This window comes from Lampetra fluviatilis, chromosome 11, assembly GCF_964198595.1.
Source record: "Lampetra fluviatilis chromosome 11, kcLamFluv1.1, whole genome shotgun sequence".
Taxonomy (NCBI): domain Eukaryota; kingdom Metazoa; phylum Chordata; class Hyperoartia; order Petromyzontiformes; family Petromyzontidae; genus Lampetra; species Lampetra fluviatilis.
Window position 1 is genome coordinate 6,469,630 of NC_136285.1, and position 21,044 is coordinate 6,490,673.

The 21,044-nt window shown below is 47.0% G+C and overlaps 1 protein-coding gene across 2 annotated transcripts in view; it reads right to left on the reverse strand.

The window, feature by feature from the left end:
• Positions 1-21,044, reverse strand: part of LOC144934746 (filamin-C-like) — a 181,065-nt gene that overhangs the window by 78,793 nt on the left and 81,228 nt on the right. For both annotated transcript variants that reach the window (XM_078860852.1, XM_078860853.1), the window contains one exon: positions 5,120-5,508. In XM_078860852.1, the coding sequence (XP_078716978.1) occupies positions 5,120-5,508 (389 nt within the window). The remainder of the gene's footprint in view (positions 1-5,119; positions 5,509-21,044) is intronic.

Below are 21,044 nucleotides of genomic sequence, written 5' to 3' on the forward strand. Positions count from 1 at the left end.
GAGAAGACTGGATACACAAAGAGGAGAGAGGGGTTAGAAGGAGGTGGAGATGAGAGAATGTGTATAAGGAGGGGGAGAAGAGAGAGGGGATATAAAAGAGGAGAGAGGGGGGGAGAGGGTTTTTAAAGAGATGTGAGATAAAGGCTCGGTGTAGCAGGGACGAAAAGGCTGGACGTCAACACCGCGTGTTCGTGCCCTGCAGGTGTTGGTGTTGATCGCTACGATAAAGTTCCCTTACCAGGACGACTCGCGTGGACTCCCTTTCACGTATAGATATATAAATGAGGCGTGCGTTCAAGTGCCCCTCCACACAGCATGAATGGGGGTGTCAGTGTTTAGCGAGAGACGCTCGTGAAAAGTGACTGCGGAACAAGCATCGTGGTGTCAGTTTCCAGGGTCACTCTCTGACATAATGCAACGCTCTGCTGACTTTAGACGTTCCAGAAGGATGTTTCGTCACCTCGTGACATGGCTGATAGCACGGTTGAAACGAAAACAGCGACACTCGCACGTGAAGTACAAATCGCATCCTGGAAGCCGTAACACAAAAAAAACCAGGAAAACGTGTGCAGCAGGAAAACACCCTCCCGGCTGCAAGAGCAGCCGCTGCGTGGCCTGACGTTGCGAGCTGATGTGATGAGATTGAATAGGAATGGTCAAATCGGGGGGAATGGGGAGGGGTGGGGGAGAAATCAGACATCCGAGCGTGATGGGCGCACACAAACGCACGCACGGACGCACACACGAACGCGATCACGAACGCGATAACGAACGCACACGCACACGAACGCACACACGAACGCACGCACGCACACACGCACACGAACGAACGCACGCACACACGCACACACACACACGCACACACACACGCACACGAACGAACGCACACACGCACGCACGCACACACACACGCACACACACACACACACGCACACACACACACACACACGCACACACACACGCACACACACACACGCACACACACGCACGCACACACACACGCACGCACACACACACGCACGCACACACACACACGCACGCACACGCACACGCACGCACACACACACGCCTCGGTGTGCTAGTCCACGCCTGGCCGCGCGTGAGTTGCCCGCACGGAGAGGTTTCCGTGACGCGCCCCGCGTCCCAGCAACAGGCCGTGGCCACGCTCGCCGCACGCAACTCTCTCGCTGTTGCGCGCCGTGCCTCTCCGCGCGTTGAATGCGACACGCGGGTATTCGCGGGCGATCGGCGCAATTTGCCACGATATCAACCAGAGGTGTGGACTCGAGTCATGTGACTTGGACTCGAGTCAGACTCGAGTCATGAATTTGATGACTTGCGACTCGACTTGGACTTGCATAACAATGACTTTGTCCCACCTATGAGATGTGGACTCGAGTCATGTGACTTGGACTCGAGTCAGACTCGAGTCATGAATTTGATGACTTGCGACTCGACTTGGACTTGCATAACAATGACTTTGTCCCACCTATGAGGTGTGGACTCGAGTCATGTGACTTGGACTCGAGTCAGACTCGAGTCATGAATTTGATGACTTGCGACTCGACTTGGACTTGCATAACAATGACTTTGTCCCACCTATGAGATGTGGACTCGAGTCATGTGACTTGGACTCGAGTCAGACTCGAGTCATGAATTTGATGACTTGCGACTCGACTTGGACTTGCATAACAATGACTTTGTCCCACCTATGAGATGTGGACTCGAGTCATGTGACTTGGACTCGAGTCAGACTCGAGTCATGAATTTGATGACTTGCGACTCGACTTGGACTTGCATAACAATGACTTTGTCCCACCTATGAGGTGTGGACTCGAGTCATGTGACTTGGACTCGAGTCAGACTCGAGTCATGAATTTGATGACTTGCGACTCGACTTGGACTTGCATAACAATGACTTTGTCCCACCTATGAGATGTGGACTCGAGTCATGTGACTTGGACTCGAGTCAGACTCGAGTCATGAATTTGATGACTTGCGACTCGACTTGGACTTGCATAACAATGACTTTGTCCCACCTCTGATATCAACCCATAAGAATAGGGGTTCGCCCCCTTCTCGCAATAACATAGGTGTTAAGATGTTCAAACGTCAAACACAGATACCTCTTGCAAGGCGTCACGTGCGCATTCATCGCACGCGCTTGTGTCAAAACATTCAAACAAACACGCTCTGATAGTATATATGGTATACTCTTAGGTTTTTTCGGTAAAGTCACGTAGGTAAAAAATAAAATTAAAAGTTAATAAATGTAATAATGGAAATAAAATAAAATAATAAATCACGACGTTTCGGAAGCAACACAAGTCTCCGTCATCAGAAACGTCGTCATCAGAAACGTCATCAGAAACGTCGTGATTTATTATTGTATTTTATTTCCATTATTACTTTTATTAACTTTTAATTTTATTTTTTACCTACGTGACTTTACCGAAAAAACCTAAGAGTATGAATCCTTGCAGTCACGAAAGCTTCAAATCTAGAAGTATATATGGTGTTGTCTTTGAAACTGATTGGCCTTCACCAAAGGCAGCCTTCTTTATGGCCTAGCCTCACCATGTCTAGACCCGGAGCACATCTATCTCGGGTTGAGCAGTTATATCCACGGGAACTTTTTTTGTCAGTATCAGAAATAAGAATTGCCCTTTGTGATACTTGCCATGTCTTTGTACGTTTCGCCTTTTGGCCTAATAGCACGGGATATGAACCGGGACACATCGGAGAGCTCTATCGGTTGAAAACAAACGTTTCACCAAAATGCCCTAATATTAAATTTAAAGTTGGTAATTTTTGTATTATTATTTAAAAAAGAACATCCCTTGTTGGAAGAAAGCAAAGTCCTAGGAAACCCACGTTGACGAGTGTAGAGCCTTCTTGCTGCATTGCCTCCTGCAGGCACCGCGCTACCCAGCAGATGGGAGCCTCAGGCAGGTTCCATCTCTATGTGATCCATCAACCCCCACCTCCAAAATGTTGGATTGTCGGCACGCACCAACACACTCGGCGGGTTCTGTAAGTTAAACAACTTTTTTTAATAACTTGTAAACTATTAACCCTCATTTTACTTGTATTATTGCAAGATCAGAGCATGTATATTTACAAAAAGCCCAAAAATCGGTTGGTGATTCAGAATGTAGTATTGTATCTGCCTGTGATAACTAATGGACTACAACAAATATTGTGCAGTAGACATATGTACACATGTCTCGATGCTATCGTTAGTCGTGTGCCAATCCATTGTCTTGTCACAGTTTGGCCCCAAGGGCTCGTACCTGTTTCGGCGCGGAAACCCAACGCACATTTATGCTCGCCATCAGTACGCCGGTAAAATGCAACGTTACGCGTTGCCACAACGCTGTGCTCAACTACTGCGGCATCGTCTGAGTTATTACGGCTGCAACTTGCTCTACACAACGAAGTACACCTTCTAAGAAATGTTATAACGAACGTGCAGATGGGATTTGTTACGAAACGCAGTATTTCATCGTATTTCAATTGAACCAATTACGCAGGGAAAAAAATATTCACCCCCATTGGACTTCAATTATAGTAGTTCATCATTAAGGCCACCCTAATTAGAATATACCACAGCCATGTTCGGTCTAATTGGATTCCGCTGCAAATAGACGTGTGTGTGTGTATAAATATCTCCGTGTCCTTCATTGCAGCGGCCATTTCGTAACGAATCGATGGAAGGAAAAGTGCCAAGCGAAAGTACTTTGAGAAAATACAAACGCCGTAACAGACTACTAAGTCCCTTGGTTTGCCTCTTGCTCGCACTCGCACGATGTCTGCCTGGACATGGAGCAAAATATGATTGTTTAAATGTCCACGTAGCCCCAAATGCAGCAATGCGGGAAAGATGTCTAAGTGATCTATCACACGTCTTCATTGATATCCTGCAAGAGTTTGTGTTATCATAAACTCTAGACCACGAGTGCCACCAAAACAATCATCGGCGCCAGTGACAACACACCTACCAGCAACCACCACCAATAACCACAGCCCCGTCACCACAACCAGAAGCACCACCAACATTACCGACACCACCACCACTACCAACACCACTACTACCAACACCACCACCACTACCAACACCACCACCACCAACACCACCACCACCACTACTACCAACACCAATAGCACCACTACCAACACCACCACCACTACTACCAACACCACCACCACCACTACCAACACCACCACCACCACTACCAACACCAATAGCACCACTACCAACACCACCACCACTACCAACACCACTACCACCACCACCACTACCAATACCAATAGCACCACTACCAACACCACCACCACCACTACCAACACCACCACCACCACTACCAACACCACCACCACTACCACCACCACCACCACTACCAACACCAATAGCACCACTACCAACACCAATAGCACCACTACCAACACCACCACTACTACTACCAACACCACCACCACCACTACCAACACCACCACCACTACCAACACCAATAGCACCACTACCAACACCACCACTACCAACACCACCACCACTACCAACACCACCACCACTACCACCACCACTACCACCACCACCACTACCAACACCAATAGCACCACTACCAACACCACCACCACTACCACCACCACCACTACCAACACCAATAGAACCACTACCAACACCAACAGCACCACGACCAACACCACTAGCAGCATCACCATCAGCACAATCACCAACTCCAATAAAAACAAGGACAAAGATCTCCGTATAGCCTTCACATACTGTTGGGGCAAGTGCTGCTAGCGAGCACCTATGAAGGCCGGCATGACACACGAGGGGGTGGGTGGCCAACACCGCGCCCGGCCGCTTTTGTCTCCCTAGTGGCGATGTTTACACATCAGACCAGGAACTTATTTTAGGCTGAGTCGACCTAGGTGAAGCTCAGGACTGGTTCAGATAATCGTCACTGGGTTCGTAGTGCAGTGTGCGCTAACCGCTACACTGCCCGCACCAATACCACCGGCGTCACCAACATCCCCACAGGCACAAACAGCACCATCGTCATCAGTGCCTCGAGGGATGCCGCTCGAGCCAGACCTCGACGCGTCGCGCCCTCACCGATGGACACGAGCTTGATGTTCTCCCTCTCGAGGAACTCCAGCGCCACGGACACGTTCTCCAGCTGCATCTGGCGGAAGGTGGGCCGCGCGTGGTGCTTGCGGCACATCCGCTTCTGGCTCAGCACCTCGAGCAGCGCCACGAGGCGCAGGCCGTCCGAGAAGTCGCGCTGCAGGTCGTCGATCTGCCGCCCGACGGCGCGCAGGTGCTCGTTGCACCAGCGCGTGAAGGTGTTCTTCTGGATTCGCTTCCACGCCGCGTCCTCGGCCAGCTCCTTCTCGGCCGCCGCCACGAGCGGCTCGGAGCCGTCGTCGCGCCCGTTCATGTCCGCCCGCTTCTCCATCCCTCCGTCCGTCCGTCCGCCCGCTCGGCTTGCAAAGAGGACGATCCTGTCACGCGGGGGGGGGGGGGGGGGAAATAAAGACGACGCTCTTATTAGGCGCGCGTAACGACGCGTCGATTCGTCTGTCGAAATAGATTGTTGCGCTCACATCACGATTCAAATTGAGCAAATGGGGTCAATTGCTCGATCAATTCATAAACTGGATAGCCACAGAGCAACATCGCTCCCTACTGGCAGGCCGACGTCCGCTTGCCGACCGGCGGCGCAGGCACTTTGCGACTCACAGGGGCAGCCGCCACGCGGGGAGTAACCTGCCGCAGGACGCCTCGAGCCGTCCTGCGCGGGTGGCGTGCTATGAATATTAAGTGTTGGTGATTACTATGATTACGATAATGATACGTGCGTGGGGCTGTATAAGAATTGCAAATGATTGTTTGCGTATTAATGCTAATGTTAGATAGAGGTGAACGGATTGAACACGACTGTGCAAATGACATGGAAACAAACGCACGATACCAATTCGAACGGGACAGTAATATCCGGGACGGAACAAAGTTCTAAGAAAATAGTCGTAGTTTTTTGTCATATTCTTTGAACCTATCTACGTGACTTTACCGACAGACCCAAGAATATAGCCTCTCTCCTGAATGCTTGTCGAACCAGAGATCTCTGGAATAATAATAGTTAAAATTCATAAAGCGCCCTTAAACAATCGTTCTCAGTACTGAAATTGATGCATATTTGTATGTACTCATATTGATGTTTTTTAAAAAACAAGCCATGAAGAACCAACTGTCAGAATGCACAACTTTGCCCATGGTGATGTGCTAATCTTGATTCCAAGCTTTCGTGACTGCAGGAATCCATACTCTTTGGTTCTTTCGGTAAAGTCACGTAGGTAGAAATAAAATAATATAAAATAAAATGCACGTGCTAAATCGGAAGTTTGGATCTACATAATGTGTGCGAACTTGTAGCTCCTTTACTAAACACTAATGTAAGGCATTTTGTCTAACTCAAAGATCTTACACGGTCAGTATTGCTCCGTGCCGGGGAGCGGTATTGCTTCTCCAGCACGTGCTGTGACTTGCCTTGGCTGCCACTCTCAAGGAGGCAAGTTATAGAATTGGATAAAGTTACAATAACACTCAGCCCTTGCATCTCCACTGAAAGCCACCGTTTCATAAGTCTAGTTGGGGCCATAAGCAGAGTCCTTGCAGGTGGCTGGAATGTGACATCAGATCCCTTGGCTGCGTTTCACAACAAGATGCATGCGGTTTAAATGCCTCTCGCTTGGCACACGAATCACCTTTGAATAATAATAATAATAGTAATAATAAAATAATGAACGATATAGTGTCCCCGCGTTTCAATCAACGTTCATCCCCACTGGCCGTTCTGATCCAGTGGTGGAAATTCCACGTTCGCATGGTCGAGACCAAGTCTCTCCTTTCGACATTCACCGTTGACCTCCCACCATGTGCTGCAGTCACCTCGACGTTCTGAGCAATCGACGACGACGACAACGACGACGACGTCGCAGCGTCGGTTGTCCGGGTTATCGCTGATGTTACAGCTCTGCCATGTTTGTGTTGGGTTTGCACCTCGTGTTGTTGTTGTTGTTGTGCAGCACAACATCCCAACAACCCCCCAGCCCCCACTCCCGGTGTAATCCGAAAGCAACGTCCGATAGCCAGGGCGATGGGTGGCGATGTCCCGAGGAGTGAACACGACGATGAACGCGAGTCGGTGGGGTTATTGTTGACCCAGACTGGCGTTTGGAAGCGTGGACTCGTCATTGAGCAACTCACCGCTTCATCAGCTCAGAAACATCACAGCCGGCAGTAATGATTACAGGGAAGCGCCGAGGATCAACATGGGAGGCACACAAGAAGTAGACCGTGGCTTTGTGCGAATTCTATTAAAATGGCATCACGCGTACAGTAATAGTACATAATTTCATAAAATGACTCAATTTTGCCGCACTTTGTAAAGTGGGTCACATGTAATTGCCGCTCTAAGTAGCTTAGAATGTGGCCCTAATTGCTCTGTTTTGCCGCACTCCCTGTGAAAATGTCCAAAAGCGCTGCTTAGACATCATCAACCTTTTAGCTTCGAGGCTTATAGGCCACCTGGGGCCAATGTCGCAAACGTAATGAACTTAGGACAGCTCCTTATATTTAGCGAAATTGCCCCCAGGGTATTTGCAAGAAGAAGTTTAAAAAAAACATCTACTTTAGTTGGTAAATTTCTATCACAACAGCACCCTTCCCGTGACACTTTTTAGTTTGTATTTAGCCCCTATTTTCTTATTTCCTTTGGTTTGCGGATTACCGCCGGCTATCCGAAGTGGGTTTCCGAATCAAAGCTGGATAGTTATACGAGACAAACCAACGAGCGCTTGGCTCGCATGTGAGCGAGTGGCCTGATGAGATAAAGGGAGCCGGCTTTCTTGACCTCGGATAACTCATTAACTGCGAACGCAGCACGTGCGCCACCGCTTAGAATTGCTTTTGAATCGGTATTGTTTCAAGGGTTTCCTCGCAAGAATATCTTGGTGTCTGTTTCAAATGCAGCACGGAATTCCCTCGTTTTGTTCACGAACTTGCTATCCGCGATTGTGGCCATCCGCGAACTCTCCACGACTGCATCGAGAGAAAGAAAGTGATTAAGTAAAGTGGCGAGAGAGAATGTGATGCGAGATAGTGATGAGAGATAAAGTGGTGAGAGATAAAGTGGTGAGAGATAAAGTGATGAGAGATAAAGTGATGAGAGATAAAGCGGTGAGAGAGAAAGTGATGACAGATAAAGTGATGAGAGATAAAGCGATGAGAGATAAAGCGATGAGAGATAAAGTGATGAGAGATAAAGTGATGAGAGATAAAGTGATGAGAGATAAAGTGATGAGAGATAAAGTGATGAGAGATAAAGTGATGAGAAATAAAGTGATGAGAGATAAAGTGACGAGAGATAAAGTGATGAGAGATAAAGTGATGAGAGATAAAGTGACGAGAGATAAAGTGACGAGAGATAAAGCGACGAGAGATAAAGTGATGAGAGATAAAGTGATGAGAGATAAAGTGATGAGAGATAAAGTGATGAGAGATAAAGTGATGAGAGATACAGTGATGAGAGATAAAGTGAAGAGAGATAAAGTGAAGAGAGATAAAGTGATGAGAGATAAAGTGATGAGAGATAAAGTGATGAGAGATAAAGTGATGAGAGATAAAGTGAAGAGAGATAAAGTGACGAGAGATAAAGTGATGAGAGATAAAGTGACGAGAGATAAAGTGATGAGAGATAAAGTGATGAGAGATAAAGTGATGAGAGATAAAGCGATGAGAGATAAAGTGATGAGAGATAAAGTGACGAGAGATAAAGTGACGAGAGATAAAGTGATGAGAGATAAAGTGATGAGAGATAAAGTGATGAGAGATAAAGTGATGAGAGATAAAGTGATGAGAGATAAAGTGATGAGAGATAAAGTGACGAGAGATAAAGTGATGAGAGATAAAGTGACGAGAGATAAAGTGACGAGAGATAAAGTGACGAGAGATAAAGTGATGAGAGATAAAGCGATGAGAGATAAAGTGACGAGAGATAAAGTGATGAGAGATAAAGTGATGAGAGATAAAGTGACGAGAGATAAAGTGACGAGAGATAAAGTGATGAGAGATAAAGTGACGAGAGATAAAGTGACGAGAGATAAAGTGACGAGAGATAAAGTGATGAGAGAGAAAGTGGTGAGAGATAAAGTGACGAGAGATAAAGTGATGAGAAATAAAGTGGTGAGAGATAAAGTGATGAGAGATAAAGTGGTGAGAGATAAAGTGATGATTATTTAACGCCTAACTACTTATATGTATTTCATTTATGTTTATTATCACCAATTTTGTTTTTGTTTTTGTGTTCTTATTATAATGTTCATGTATTTAATAGTTTATTTATGGAAGGTTCAAAACGACAATATCGTTATCCGCTTAATTTGCTATTGACGTGCATTTCCGGAACAAACCCCTTGGAGAAACGAGGGATTAGCTGTACAGTACAATCGTGGGCGTTTGCAAATGTTACAAATGCGTTATTGTTAAAAAAAAAGCCAAGCAAACGCATGTCACAGATGATCATTGGAAAGTTCTCATCTCCACTGGCAGTGCTGAGCCTGATGTGGAAATTCCATCTCATTATTTCAGGGCCCCATCTCTCAAAAGAAGCAACCAGTGACAACTTGCTGTGAAGTGAAGGCACATCAGCTGATGCTCATTTACCATCTCTGGAGACACGATGACGATGAAGATGGTGATAAATACAGGGGTGGTGGTGGTGGTGGTGGTGAGAATGATGATGATTGACGAAAAAATATTCATGTTGATAATGATAGTGGTGGTGATGACCATGGCGTTGATTGTTGATAATGATGAAGATGTTCTACCAACTGCATTTTCTTGTTCGGAAATAACGTTTAAAGTGGCATTAAACGCTGAGCCATTCACCGTGGTTACAGCTGAGATGAATGCAGATGTTAAATTGCATTATAAGAGACATTTACAATTCCACCAGGAACAATGGTTGGTTCAGCTGCGATTCTGGATACCGCTGGATAAAAATAAATACGCCTGTAAAAACAAGAGGCTCATAGATTACTCAACGAGTGCACACTTACTGTGCCCCCCCCCACCATCACAAATGAACGCAAGCCTTCAACAGATCAGAAAGCAAGGCAAATGCCCCCAAAAGGAATGGGAAATTTATTTCAGTTAAAATACATAAACAACAGCAAATTCAGGCCTAATGTCCGATGATATTACATGTGCCGCCTGTTCTTGTCAATCCGCTGCTGGATGAGGGCATGACAAGGTCTAACGGGGCCGTGAGGGACTTTTGACCATACTTCACCACACTGGTGAAGGCGAGGGGGGTGTTGCTGCACCACCCTCTGCCTCCCACAATGCCTTTCAACCGCCGCCTTTCGCGCATGGAGGTCACCCATCCAATCACTGTCCTGCTTAGCATTTGAGATCTGATGAGATCTGAGTTCATTTATTATGTTAATTACAGTAGTTAGATTAAAACGCAATCCAAAAAGATTCTATTAGAATGTGGCATCATCCAAAATAAAAGTCACATCATGTGACTGTAGCATTGTCTCGGGACACACATCATTAAGGCAATGCGCTTGAGACAACCTTACTTTGAAGAAGGGTCATTACCCAAAACGTCGCCGATTTTACGTCGTGTTTTTCTTTCAAGGCAGTGTTGTTGACGAGTGTTCTGAGTTTTGTTCACTGTGCGTGTGCGCCACTGCCGATGCAGCAGCGTCTCCAAATAAATGTTTATTCCAGGCGCAGCATCTCTTATTAAAACTTGTGTAGATATCATGGGACCTTTTTTGTCAGTATCAAAAGTATGAAAAATAAGAATTGGTTTTACCATTTCTGGTGATAAAACAGGTGTTAATATGTTCAAACACTAAATAGATAAAAAAAAAACACGCTCTGATAATAGGTAGCCAAAAGGCGAACAGTCCAAAGGCAATGCCACTACCAGAGCATTTATAGCTTGGGGTGAGCAGCTATATCATTAAAAATAAGTATGAAAAATAATTATAAAAAATAATTATGAAAAAATCAGTATGAAAAAATAAGTATGAATACATAAGCATGAAAAATAATTCTGAAAAAAATATTTATGAAAAATAATTATGAAAAAATAATTATGAAAAGATAAGCATGAAAACCATGACCAATTCCTAGCAAAAGGTATTTATTTGGGGTTTGAACATCTTGACACATATTTTATTGCCAGAAAGGGTAACACCTATTCCTAATTCGCATACTTGTGCAGATGCTGTCTGTGTCTCTCCACACGGTTTCTCCAGGCCCGAGATCCTATGGAGTCACGAGCGCTAATGCAACCAACGGGAGCCGGCGAAAGTGATTTTGTTGAAGCTGATCCTAACAGTGAAAAGTAACGGTACCTGTGTGCCTATGACGCGTGGTTCAGAAACACGGTCGTTGACAAAACTGAGTGTGGGAAAGAACCCCAAACATGCGCAGGGATGCATGAAGGGACGCATGCTCGGGATGACATTGGAAGACAGAAATAGGAACGCGTGGATTAGAGAACACGCGCAGTTTCATTACTTATAGCTATACTCATTCAAATCTAGATTACTTCTAACTGCCAAGAAAAGTGAGTGGACTTGGGCAGGACGCGTCGCCAGAGGGTACGATGACCGGCGGTCAAGGCTCATGACGGAGTGGGCAGCCAAGGAATGGAACGCGTCCTCGAGCGGGTCCACCGAGGAGAGATGGAGCGATGAAATCAGCTCAGCTCGTGTGCGGGCGCCAGGGCGGTGGATCGCCGCGTCGCAGGATCGTGAGAGAATGCGCCCTTCGTCGAGCAGTGGATAGGCCATTGACTGCGATGAACGCGACCGCCGATCAAAGTAAGCTCAACGCAGTTCGGAGAGCAAAAAAAGAACGGCCTTTCCCATTCCACAGATGCCTCCGAGTGCAGGGAACGCCTCCACCCCCCCGCACCGCACCAACTCCCTCCGATTTTCTCCACTGCGTGGAGATTCAGGGTCACGCGCAGAGACGCCTCGCCGTGCCTCGAGTATGCAAAGTTTCTCCCAACACCCGCCCACCCCACCCACCCCACACCCCACCCCACCACGCTATCGTTCATACTCATCTCAAGACGCAACACCGTTGACGTCTGCGTCGGGTGCAGCCTTCATAACACACGAGGTGTGTTGTCGGTAAGGCCCCCCCACCTTAGACGCGTGCAAATATCACATATTACAGCGTGGCCCTGTGCGGCTTAGCTGTGGATTAGGTTCTGTGTGAGGATGGGATGTAGCTAAGTCTGTTGAACAGCAGAGATCTCAATCAGTGGGGCACCGGGTTCCCTGGTTCGGGTTAACACAAGCCATCGTCCCTCCGTGGTTGGTGAGATGAGTCTCGTCCACTGAAGTTGCACCACGTGGTGGAATACGCATGCACCCTAAAAATATACGGGTCCCTGCCATAGCAATGTAGAACTTCCATTCCTGGCTCAGGACTGTCAAAAAGAAACGAGCACGAACAACAATGTTGATTTTCAACATACTAAGAGTGTGTCTTCCTGCTATTGAGTATGGTGGATAAGAGTAAGCCTACTGCTGCCTCTTATCAGTCACGCGACAATGGTATCAGATATGAGCGGCCAGTGATAATGGAATTCAGGAACTGTTCCCGATGCAGTTCTCAACACGTGGGTCGATACGCGAGACGTGATGCTACAGGCAACGCGCTGTACAACCCCACAACGACAAACACCAGAGCGCAGTACGGGTACAAGCGCGAAAACCTACGTGCCATGGGGCCGTCCATAAATGACGTCACGCGATTTTGGACGATTTTTGACCCCCCCCCCCCCTTCGTCACACGGCGTCACAAAAAGTCAGACCCCCCCCCCCGCCTCAAATATGACGTCACAAAGCTCTGCCCCCCCCCCCCCCCAAAAAAAAAAACATGCTTCAAATCGCTTTAAACTATTGTCATTGTAGTGCGTATTTAATGTGGCGCTGCACTCTGATGTTGTAGGAGAAAACATTTATTAAAACGTCTATTTAATTAAGTAGAACGTGTTGTCTATATTTATTTAAAGTTGTGCATTTTGATGTGACGTCACATTTCTCAACCCCCCCCCCCCCATCGTCACACATCGTCACAAATGTCTGACCCCCCCCCCCTAGGTGCGTGACGTCATTTATGGACGGCCCCCAATCAAATCAATATGCGAGTACCATTAACGCAACCGCATCGGCTGTCCTTCGAGCAGTGGTAGGCACGTAGATAGCAGTGGCGGTCACCTGCCTCGCCACCGCATGCAATCAGCTCTCAAGGACAGAGATTAGTCATTGACAACGCTTTGTCAATCCACTGCTGGCCTGGGGGGCGGGGACGGCTGTTTGGACCACGCTTCACCACGCTGGTCACTGCAGGGTTGGTGAAGGGCGGATGCCCAGTTCAGAAATCAATCTCCGCTGACGTTAGCCGCGGCCGGGAGTCGAACTTGGCTACTTGCACGGTGCGCTAACCACTGCGCCATTGCTCCACCGACAAAGGCGCCTAAAACGTTATCTAAACAATATTTGAATAACTCAAAATTTCCACACACACACACGAAAAATAAATAAAGCACCGATGTGCTTTTCTGCGTCGCCACGGCGCTTCCCTTGGCTCTACTGATTGTTTTCCATTTGCGAGCTGTTGACGGGCCATTACGACCTTCACCTTTGACCTCCTGACCCTTAGAGGCAATCGCATGACATCACCTCGCACGCAGCCTTGCTTCCTTTCCGCATTGAAAAAAGAACAAATTTCCTTTGACCATCGACACAGGCGGACAGACGACGTGTGGGCGTGACCGTACGATCTGCTCGTCACTGAGCACAAGGGACCTTTCTGAGCACGGCCGGCCGCACAGAATGCCGCGTGCAATATGTACGTACGGATGTTGAACTTATTTCGCACCGTATGTAGCCAACCATGGTAATCGGAGGTGCGGGGGGGGGAAGGACAACAAACGAAACACAAAAATCAGTTCTAAAGAAGTGAATTTACAAGCTGGCAGGAAAAGCGTTCCAGACGGCCGCAAGACCCGCATCTGAAAGCTCCAGAGGCCTCCTAATATCGGCAGGAAGAGCATTCCAGACGGCCGCAAGACCCGCATGCGAAAGGAAGCGCGCGATGCGGTGACCGCCGTCTTTTGTTCGATGCCCAAGCCAATAGCGGCGGCTGCGAGGATGAGCGGAGTTCGCGTGAGCCACGTTCACCCCCGGTGACACCACGTACGGGCTGTCAACATTTTCACGTCGTTGCAGACCAAACGACGAACTCGCTTCCGCCCGGCGTGCGGAGCGACGACGCACAGATGCGGTGGTGTAAGCAAGCAGTGTTGGATGGCGTTGTAAAAAAACTAGTAATACAAATCAGGTGGAGCTCCCCAACGGAGACGACGAGTCTCCGTTTACGTCGGAATCGTCGGGGGAAATCCCGATGGAAAGAATACGGCAGCAGGAGAGCCGGCACGCGTTTTTGTTTCGTATTGCGGAACGAAAACACAATGAGAGCAAAGACAATCGTGATAAACAAGTCAGGGGACCCACACTCAAGCCGCAAACAGTCTGCCAAAACAACTAATGAACGTCCCGGGATTTGTAGCTGTTCAATTCGAATAAAATATAGCAATTCCCAAAAAAAATACGAAAATATTTTGTTTTTATTAACTTAAAGCTTTCGTGACTGCAGGAATTAATCGCAACACATGTTGCGATCGAAACGTCGTAGTTTTTTTTGTTATTTTCTTTGAACCTATCTTCGTGACTTATTACCGAAAGACCCAAAGAATGTAATAATTTTCATTTCGCGAACGGACGAGAAAGTTCCACGGCGACCCAGGAGGAGTCGCGGAGCCCCGCTGAGAGTCAGGGCAAAGGTCGGCCACGTGCGGCTCATTCCAGACGGCTCCGTGACGCATTGTACACGCGGTGCACATTCACGTGCATCACGCCTCTTGAAACATTGAGTTTCGGTTACCGAATTCGAACAATAAAAAAAAGCCTCTTCTTCCGCAGAATTAGATGAAAGCTCGTTGGTGACATTAGCGCTCGTGATTCCGTGGGATCTTGGGGCCTGGAGAAACTGTCTGGAGAAACACAGACAGCATCTGCACAAGTATGAGGACTGAGAATAGGTGTTGCCCTTCCTGGAAATAAAATCAGGTGTTAAGATGTTCGCCTTTTGGCGTTCTCTGGTCCGAAAGGCAGAGGACGGTAACGGCGCCAGATATTGTGGAATACAAAATCAGAGAGCCGCGATAGAGTAATAATTATAATCGCCACGGCTACAAAACAAACATTCAACTGGGCGAAGACCCCCGGGGCTGGCCCTGCACACGCTGCTGGCGGGACGCCTGGGAACTCCCCAGGCAGAGCGAGAGTCTGTGTATAGTAGTGTAGAGTAGTGTAGTGTATAGTGTATAGTAGTGTAGGGTAGTGTATCGTGTAGTGTATAGTAGTGTAGAGTAGTGTAGTGTATAGTAGTGTAGAGTAGTGTAGTGTATAGTAGTGTATAGTAGTGTAGTGTATAGTAGTGTAGTGTATAGTGTAGTGTATAGTAGTGTAGAGTAGTGTAGTGTATAGTGTAGTGTATAGTAGTGTAGGGTAGTGTATAGTGTAGTGTATAGTAGTGTAGTGTATAGTAGTGTAGTGTATAGTAGTGTAGTGTATAGTAGTGTGGTGTATAGCAGTGTATAGTAGTGTAGTGTATAGTGTAGTGTATAGTAATGTAGAGCTAGAGTCTGACGCCAGAGACAGGGAGGTGTGGACCGCCACTACTCAACACGCTGCCGCCGCGACCCTCACCAGGACAAGCGGACTGAGAAACGAACCAACGAACATTCCAACATTCAACGTTATTCCTCTTGGCCCGTTTCCTACCACATATGCCCGTCAAGCGGTAGGGAAAGTTGTGCAACGGTTGGCACACAAACCATGACGATCTGGGTTCTTATTCCCTGCCGCAGCTGACATCATGAGCAGTGAGTCCACACGAAGCGTGATGAAATATGGCAAAATAACCCCAACAACCGACACGGCCTGCAGAGACGCGCAGTGATTAATTTGGCGTAAGGTTATAAATTATCGCTATTTTTACGTTGATAAAATTGGGGTTTCTACGTGTCCGTGCGCAAGCGTTTGTTCTTACAGCAATCAGGAAAATATGGACAATTGTTGTGTGCTTGGAACAACGTAACTCAGAAAGATCATCAAAAACGTTACAATACACCTGAAAAGGAGTTTGTCAACCTTCAAGAAATAGCCGAGCTTTATTTTGAGAGAGCGTGGAAACAACCAACGTTACGGATTGCATTTAAAGCCACACGCGCTTGCTCACGCCACTGCAATGTAATACGTTGGCAAGATTCACAAATATGATCACGGACAGCTTGATGCCCTGATGTCTTATCCAGTCCGGGTAAGGGCTTATTGCTTGTGGGAAATAGGCAAAGGTGCAGCCCTGCAAGTGCTTGCTCACATCACCGCTGGCAGAAGGGAGGTCCTCTAGAGGGTATTTGTCCTACTTGTTCATGCTGGGCGAACCTCACCACGGACGAGGTAGGAGGAGGACTTACCCTTCATCCCATCGCACGTGACATACCGATTGAATAACTGTGGTGGAACTATTTATACAGCTGGGTGGAAAGAGGCAGTAGGAATTTAAGAAACCTGCACCATTGTTTCACCTACCGCACCGGGCGATCGAAGCAGCGATTTCTGCATTGTAAGTCAATTGTGCCACCCGCTGCACCCATTGCTTTTGTATAAATGTAGGAAATCGTGTGGGGAGCGGTGGCACAGTGGTTAGCGCACTCCGCTCCGAGCTCGGTGACCCGAGTCAGATTCCTGCTCACGACCAACACCAGTGATTATCTGATCCGGTCCTGGGCCTCCACTAGGTTGACTCAGCCTCAAATGAGTGCATTGTGCAAACGTTATATTCTTGGTTCTTTCGGTAAAGTCACGTAGAAGGGAAATAATAAAATAATATAAATATAAAACAATACAAATTCTGGATTTCACACCTGATGATGTTTGCTTGTGTTGCAGTCGAAACGTCGTGAGAATTTTTATTGTTTAATATTTATATTATTTTATTATTTCCCTTCTACGTGACTTTACCGAAAGAACCAAGAATATGAATCCCTGCAGTCACGAAAGCTTTAAATCAAAATTTGTGCAAACATTGTTTACAAATCGACGGTAGGGAAACAAAGGCGGTCGGGCGTGATGCTGGCCACCCACCCCCTCGTGTGCCGTGCCGGCCTTCATAGGCGCTTGCTCGCGAAAAAGCACTTGCCCCAAAAGTCTGTTTAGGCTACACGGAGGGAGGTGGGGGAGGTGGTGGGGGGTGGGGTGGAATATTTGACGACGCGAAGCAGTGACCCAGAGTGTTTACTATCCACTGAAGCCACAGTCCCAGGGGGGCGTCTCTCTGTGTGAGCTGCAGACTGCATGCCGAACAATAGACGGGGGGAACCCTCCAGTGGCGCCAGCCGAATTGACCTCACCACCACCACAGCCGCCCCCAGCTAAGGACGGCGTCTCACTCGCTGCTGTTTGCTCGAACTCAAACGGATCGGTGGCAGAACACCACCCAACGGCGGTCCACGGTAGCCTGCAATTGCAGCGTTGTCAGCACTTTGTTTCGCCCCCCCCCCTTCCCCCCCCCCTCTAAGTAAAGCGTGTTCAAGTGTAACAGTGTGAGAAGAGGTTACAGAAGAGGTGAACGGAGAAACAAAAAAAAACAGTGATAAAAAATAACAATATATTCAGCGCGTTGGCAGGTCCAACTTATAATACGAAGAGATTATTCATGCAAATGCGATTCACGTTTGATCGTACGAGTCTTGTGCGAACAGCGCGTTTATTTTTGCTGGTGATTAATGCTCCATTTTTACTGCAAACATGTGTGCAAAGTTGGAATAAATCATCGCGTCCTCTGGATTTCCTTTGGCGCGGTTCTCAATCTCAGCCGTCGGATCGCAAACAACGCTCACTCTGAAAACAGTGCTTTCATTTCATTTCCCCTGTTCAGTCTCGTGGATTCCTCAAGTAAATTATTGTACGTTCAAGACAGCATAGCGCAGACACCCCATAAAGTGTGTGCGTGCAGGAGGGTGCAATCAGTGCCGGATTAAGCTAGTGCGGGGCCTGTAGCATATGTTATAAAGGGGCCCTAAATAAAAAAATAAACACATAAATATTAAAACACACATTTTTTTACTTGCACAGAAAAGTAATTGTATTTTTTCAATTTCTATACAGCCAGATAATGCGACAAATCGCTAACCTTAAACACCCAGTCGTTCATAAAAGTTGAAGGCAGTATAGTACTATAGTAATATAGAGCAAGTGGAGAATCACTGAACCGGAATTGATAGCTTGAAAGCATTTAGCGCGGGGCCCTTGAAATTGCGGGGCCCGTAAGCAGATTTCCTACTTTTGCTACTAGAATAATCCGGCACTGGGTGCAATTGTTACAATAACTTGGCGTGGGCTTCCTCTCTATTAGTGCTGGGCCCAAACAAACGAATTAACTCTGTGGTTGCGGATGAACCTCAGCACTACGCAAAGTCCACCAGGTGTGCTGCAGTGGTTCTGACGCCACCGTGTGCTGCCTTAGCCCACGAGAGAGGCGTTCGCGAACCTACCTGTACCATAGCGGCTTTCAGTTTCAGTTTCATTTACTAGGGAAAACTCTGTGAGCCATGCGGCTCTTGACTCGGATGCAACCGCAACAAACAAAAACATGAAAAGAAACATCTTAAAGTGACTGCACGCAACAGAAAAATCCAGGAAAAAGCAGCAAAGACTTCCAGAAAAAGCACCGTATATCAACGCTTTCTGCAAAAATCCCAGTGGGATGCAAGTCAAACAATAACAACCATAAGACAATTTAAATTAAAGTTATCAGGCTAACTCTGTACTACAACAAACAAACATGGCTAAACCAAAACGTTTTCAAAATCACCAAAATAAAGCTATAAAAACAATGTAACAGTGATCATAGGAACTGTGATTCAAATTCAACAACAAAACGACACGTAACATGTACGACCAAACTTGGCAGCCATAGCTGGCTACATGAGTCACTCCATAACAGCATGAGTATCAGTAGCAGTATGAACAATTTCAATACACCTTTAAAGATCACGTCCTTCTGTGAATATCTAAACCCTCGAGTGTTCGTCCTTGCCTAGCTTCTCTAAATTAATGGGCCACGTCCATTACATTGGTCAACAAAAAAAAAAATTCTGGCCTGGACTTTTGCAGCTGTTTTAGACTAATTTCAGGGTGCTGATTCCAAATCTGATCTCAGATTTGCTCTATCACATCTCATTTTTATGCTATCGGCATACCCAGTTTTCATTGATTTTACCCGAAATTAACTCTGTCACTCATGATTGCAAGTTGTTGCGAGTCAATGACTGCTTTAGTGTTAAAATATGGTGCTGTATTTTTAGGATAGTGTGTTTATAATATCATTTTATGTAGATATCCACATTTATTTAATATTTTTCTTCCGCAGTTTTTATTGAAAATGCAATATTTGATATCTCAAAACCCCGATGTGATAGACAGAAACTGATGCCAGATTTGGAATCAGCACCCCAAAATTACCTTACAACCGTTGGAATACCTTATGCCAGAAAAAGCGTGTTGACCAGTGTTATCTGTTGCGTTTGGACAACGCGTGAGCGAATGCAAGGCACGCTTTTGCGAACTTACCTCTAGAGGTAATTCACACTTCACGCTCGCTCGCTCGCTCTCTCTCTCGAGCGGTCAATGAATGCGGTGAGCACACTCGTGGAGCTAAGCGAGTTCCTCAGTCCTCACTGGTGACGCTTGTTAGAATTGGCGGCGCCATGGCACCCAGCTGAGTATAAAACCACACGTGACTTCACAAAGGTGTTTTTTGTATTCCGATTTGTCCACAGCAGCACGTGAAATATAACCTGCGATTTAAATCATTGCATAAAGTTCCACGTAGAGATATATATACACACACACACGTGCTGTGTTTGTATAAATGACAACTTTATACTAAACTAATAGAGCATTTAGCGGCAGTATGTGTGTGACATTTAATTATAGGCCTGTACATGTATTTATTCCAGAGATGTTATCATAGGTAAAGAACAGAGGTAAAGGTGCAGCCCTGCAATTCCTTGCTCACACCACTGCATGTGGAAGGGCCTCCACTAAATGAATCATAGCCAGCCCCTCTGAGGTGTTTGGCCTACTCTTCCACGCTGGCCGGATGTCTAGGAAGAGATGGGAGTACTCACACTTTACCCTACCACATCCCATCATGCTGATTTACTAACTGTGGCGGACACATTTATACTACCAGGTGGACAGAGGCGGGAGGGATTCTAGTAAATTTTCCACCGTTTCAAATATTATAATCGGAATATTCATTCATCCTGAAGGAATCCGATGAACGTTTAAGCTCTTTTTCACAGATGTCCAGTGATGTTCGGAGCTTTTAAAACGCCCCAGTGTGCACCTACGGTTGTGTGCACGTGTTAACCGTGGGGAAAGACTGGCTCCGCCATACGACTGTGGACTTTCCAGCCGTGCCTTAGGGGCCGTCGACAGACACGAGAGCTCATCCAGGGCGACAGACTTTGTCACGTCGGCTGCGATTGACGACCAGGCCGTCCGGCGCTACGTTGCACCCGTCGTTTCAACAACACAAAACCAAAGACTCCGAGAAGAAAATAATTGCGGAGCAATGCAACCTTATCCGCAACCAACCCCACGTCGTCACCACTTATCAAATCCGTCACCACATAAACCCATGACGACTGTCGGGCGAAACTCGGTGTGGGGGGGGAGGAGGAGGTGGTGGTGGGGGGGGGGTCACACGGCGTCTTTTGCAAAGAGAAATTCTTTCGGAGCCGAGCTCGTGTTGTTTTGAGGCTCACAGCGGTGAGTCGCGCACCTTACGCCCGAGTCCACAGACA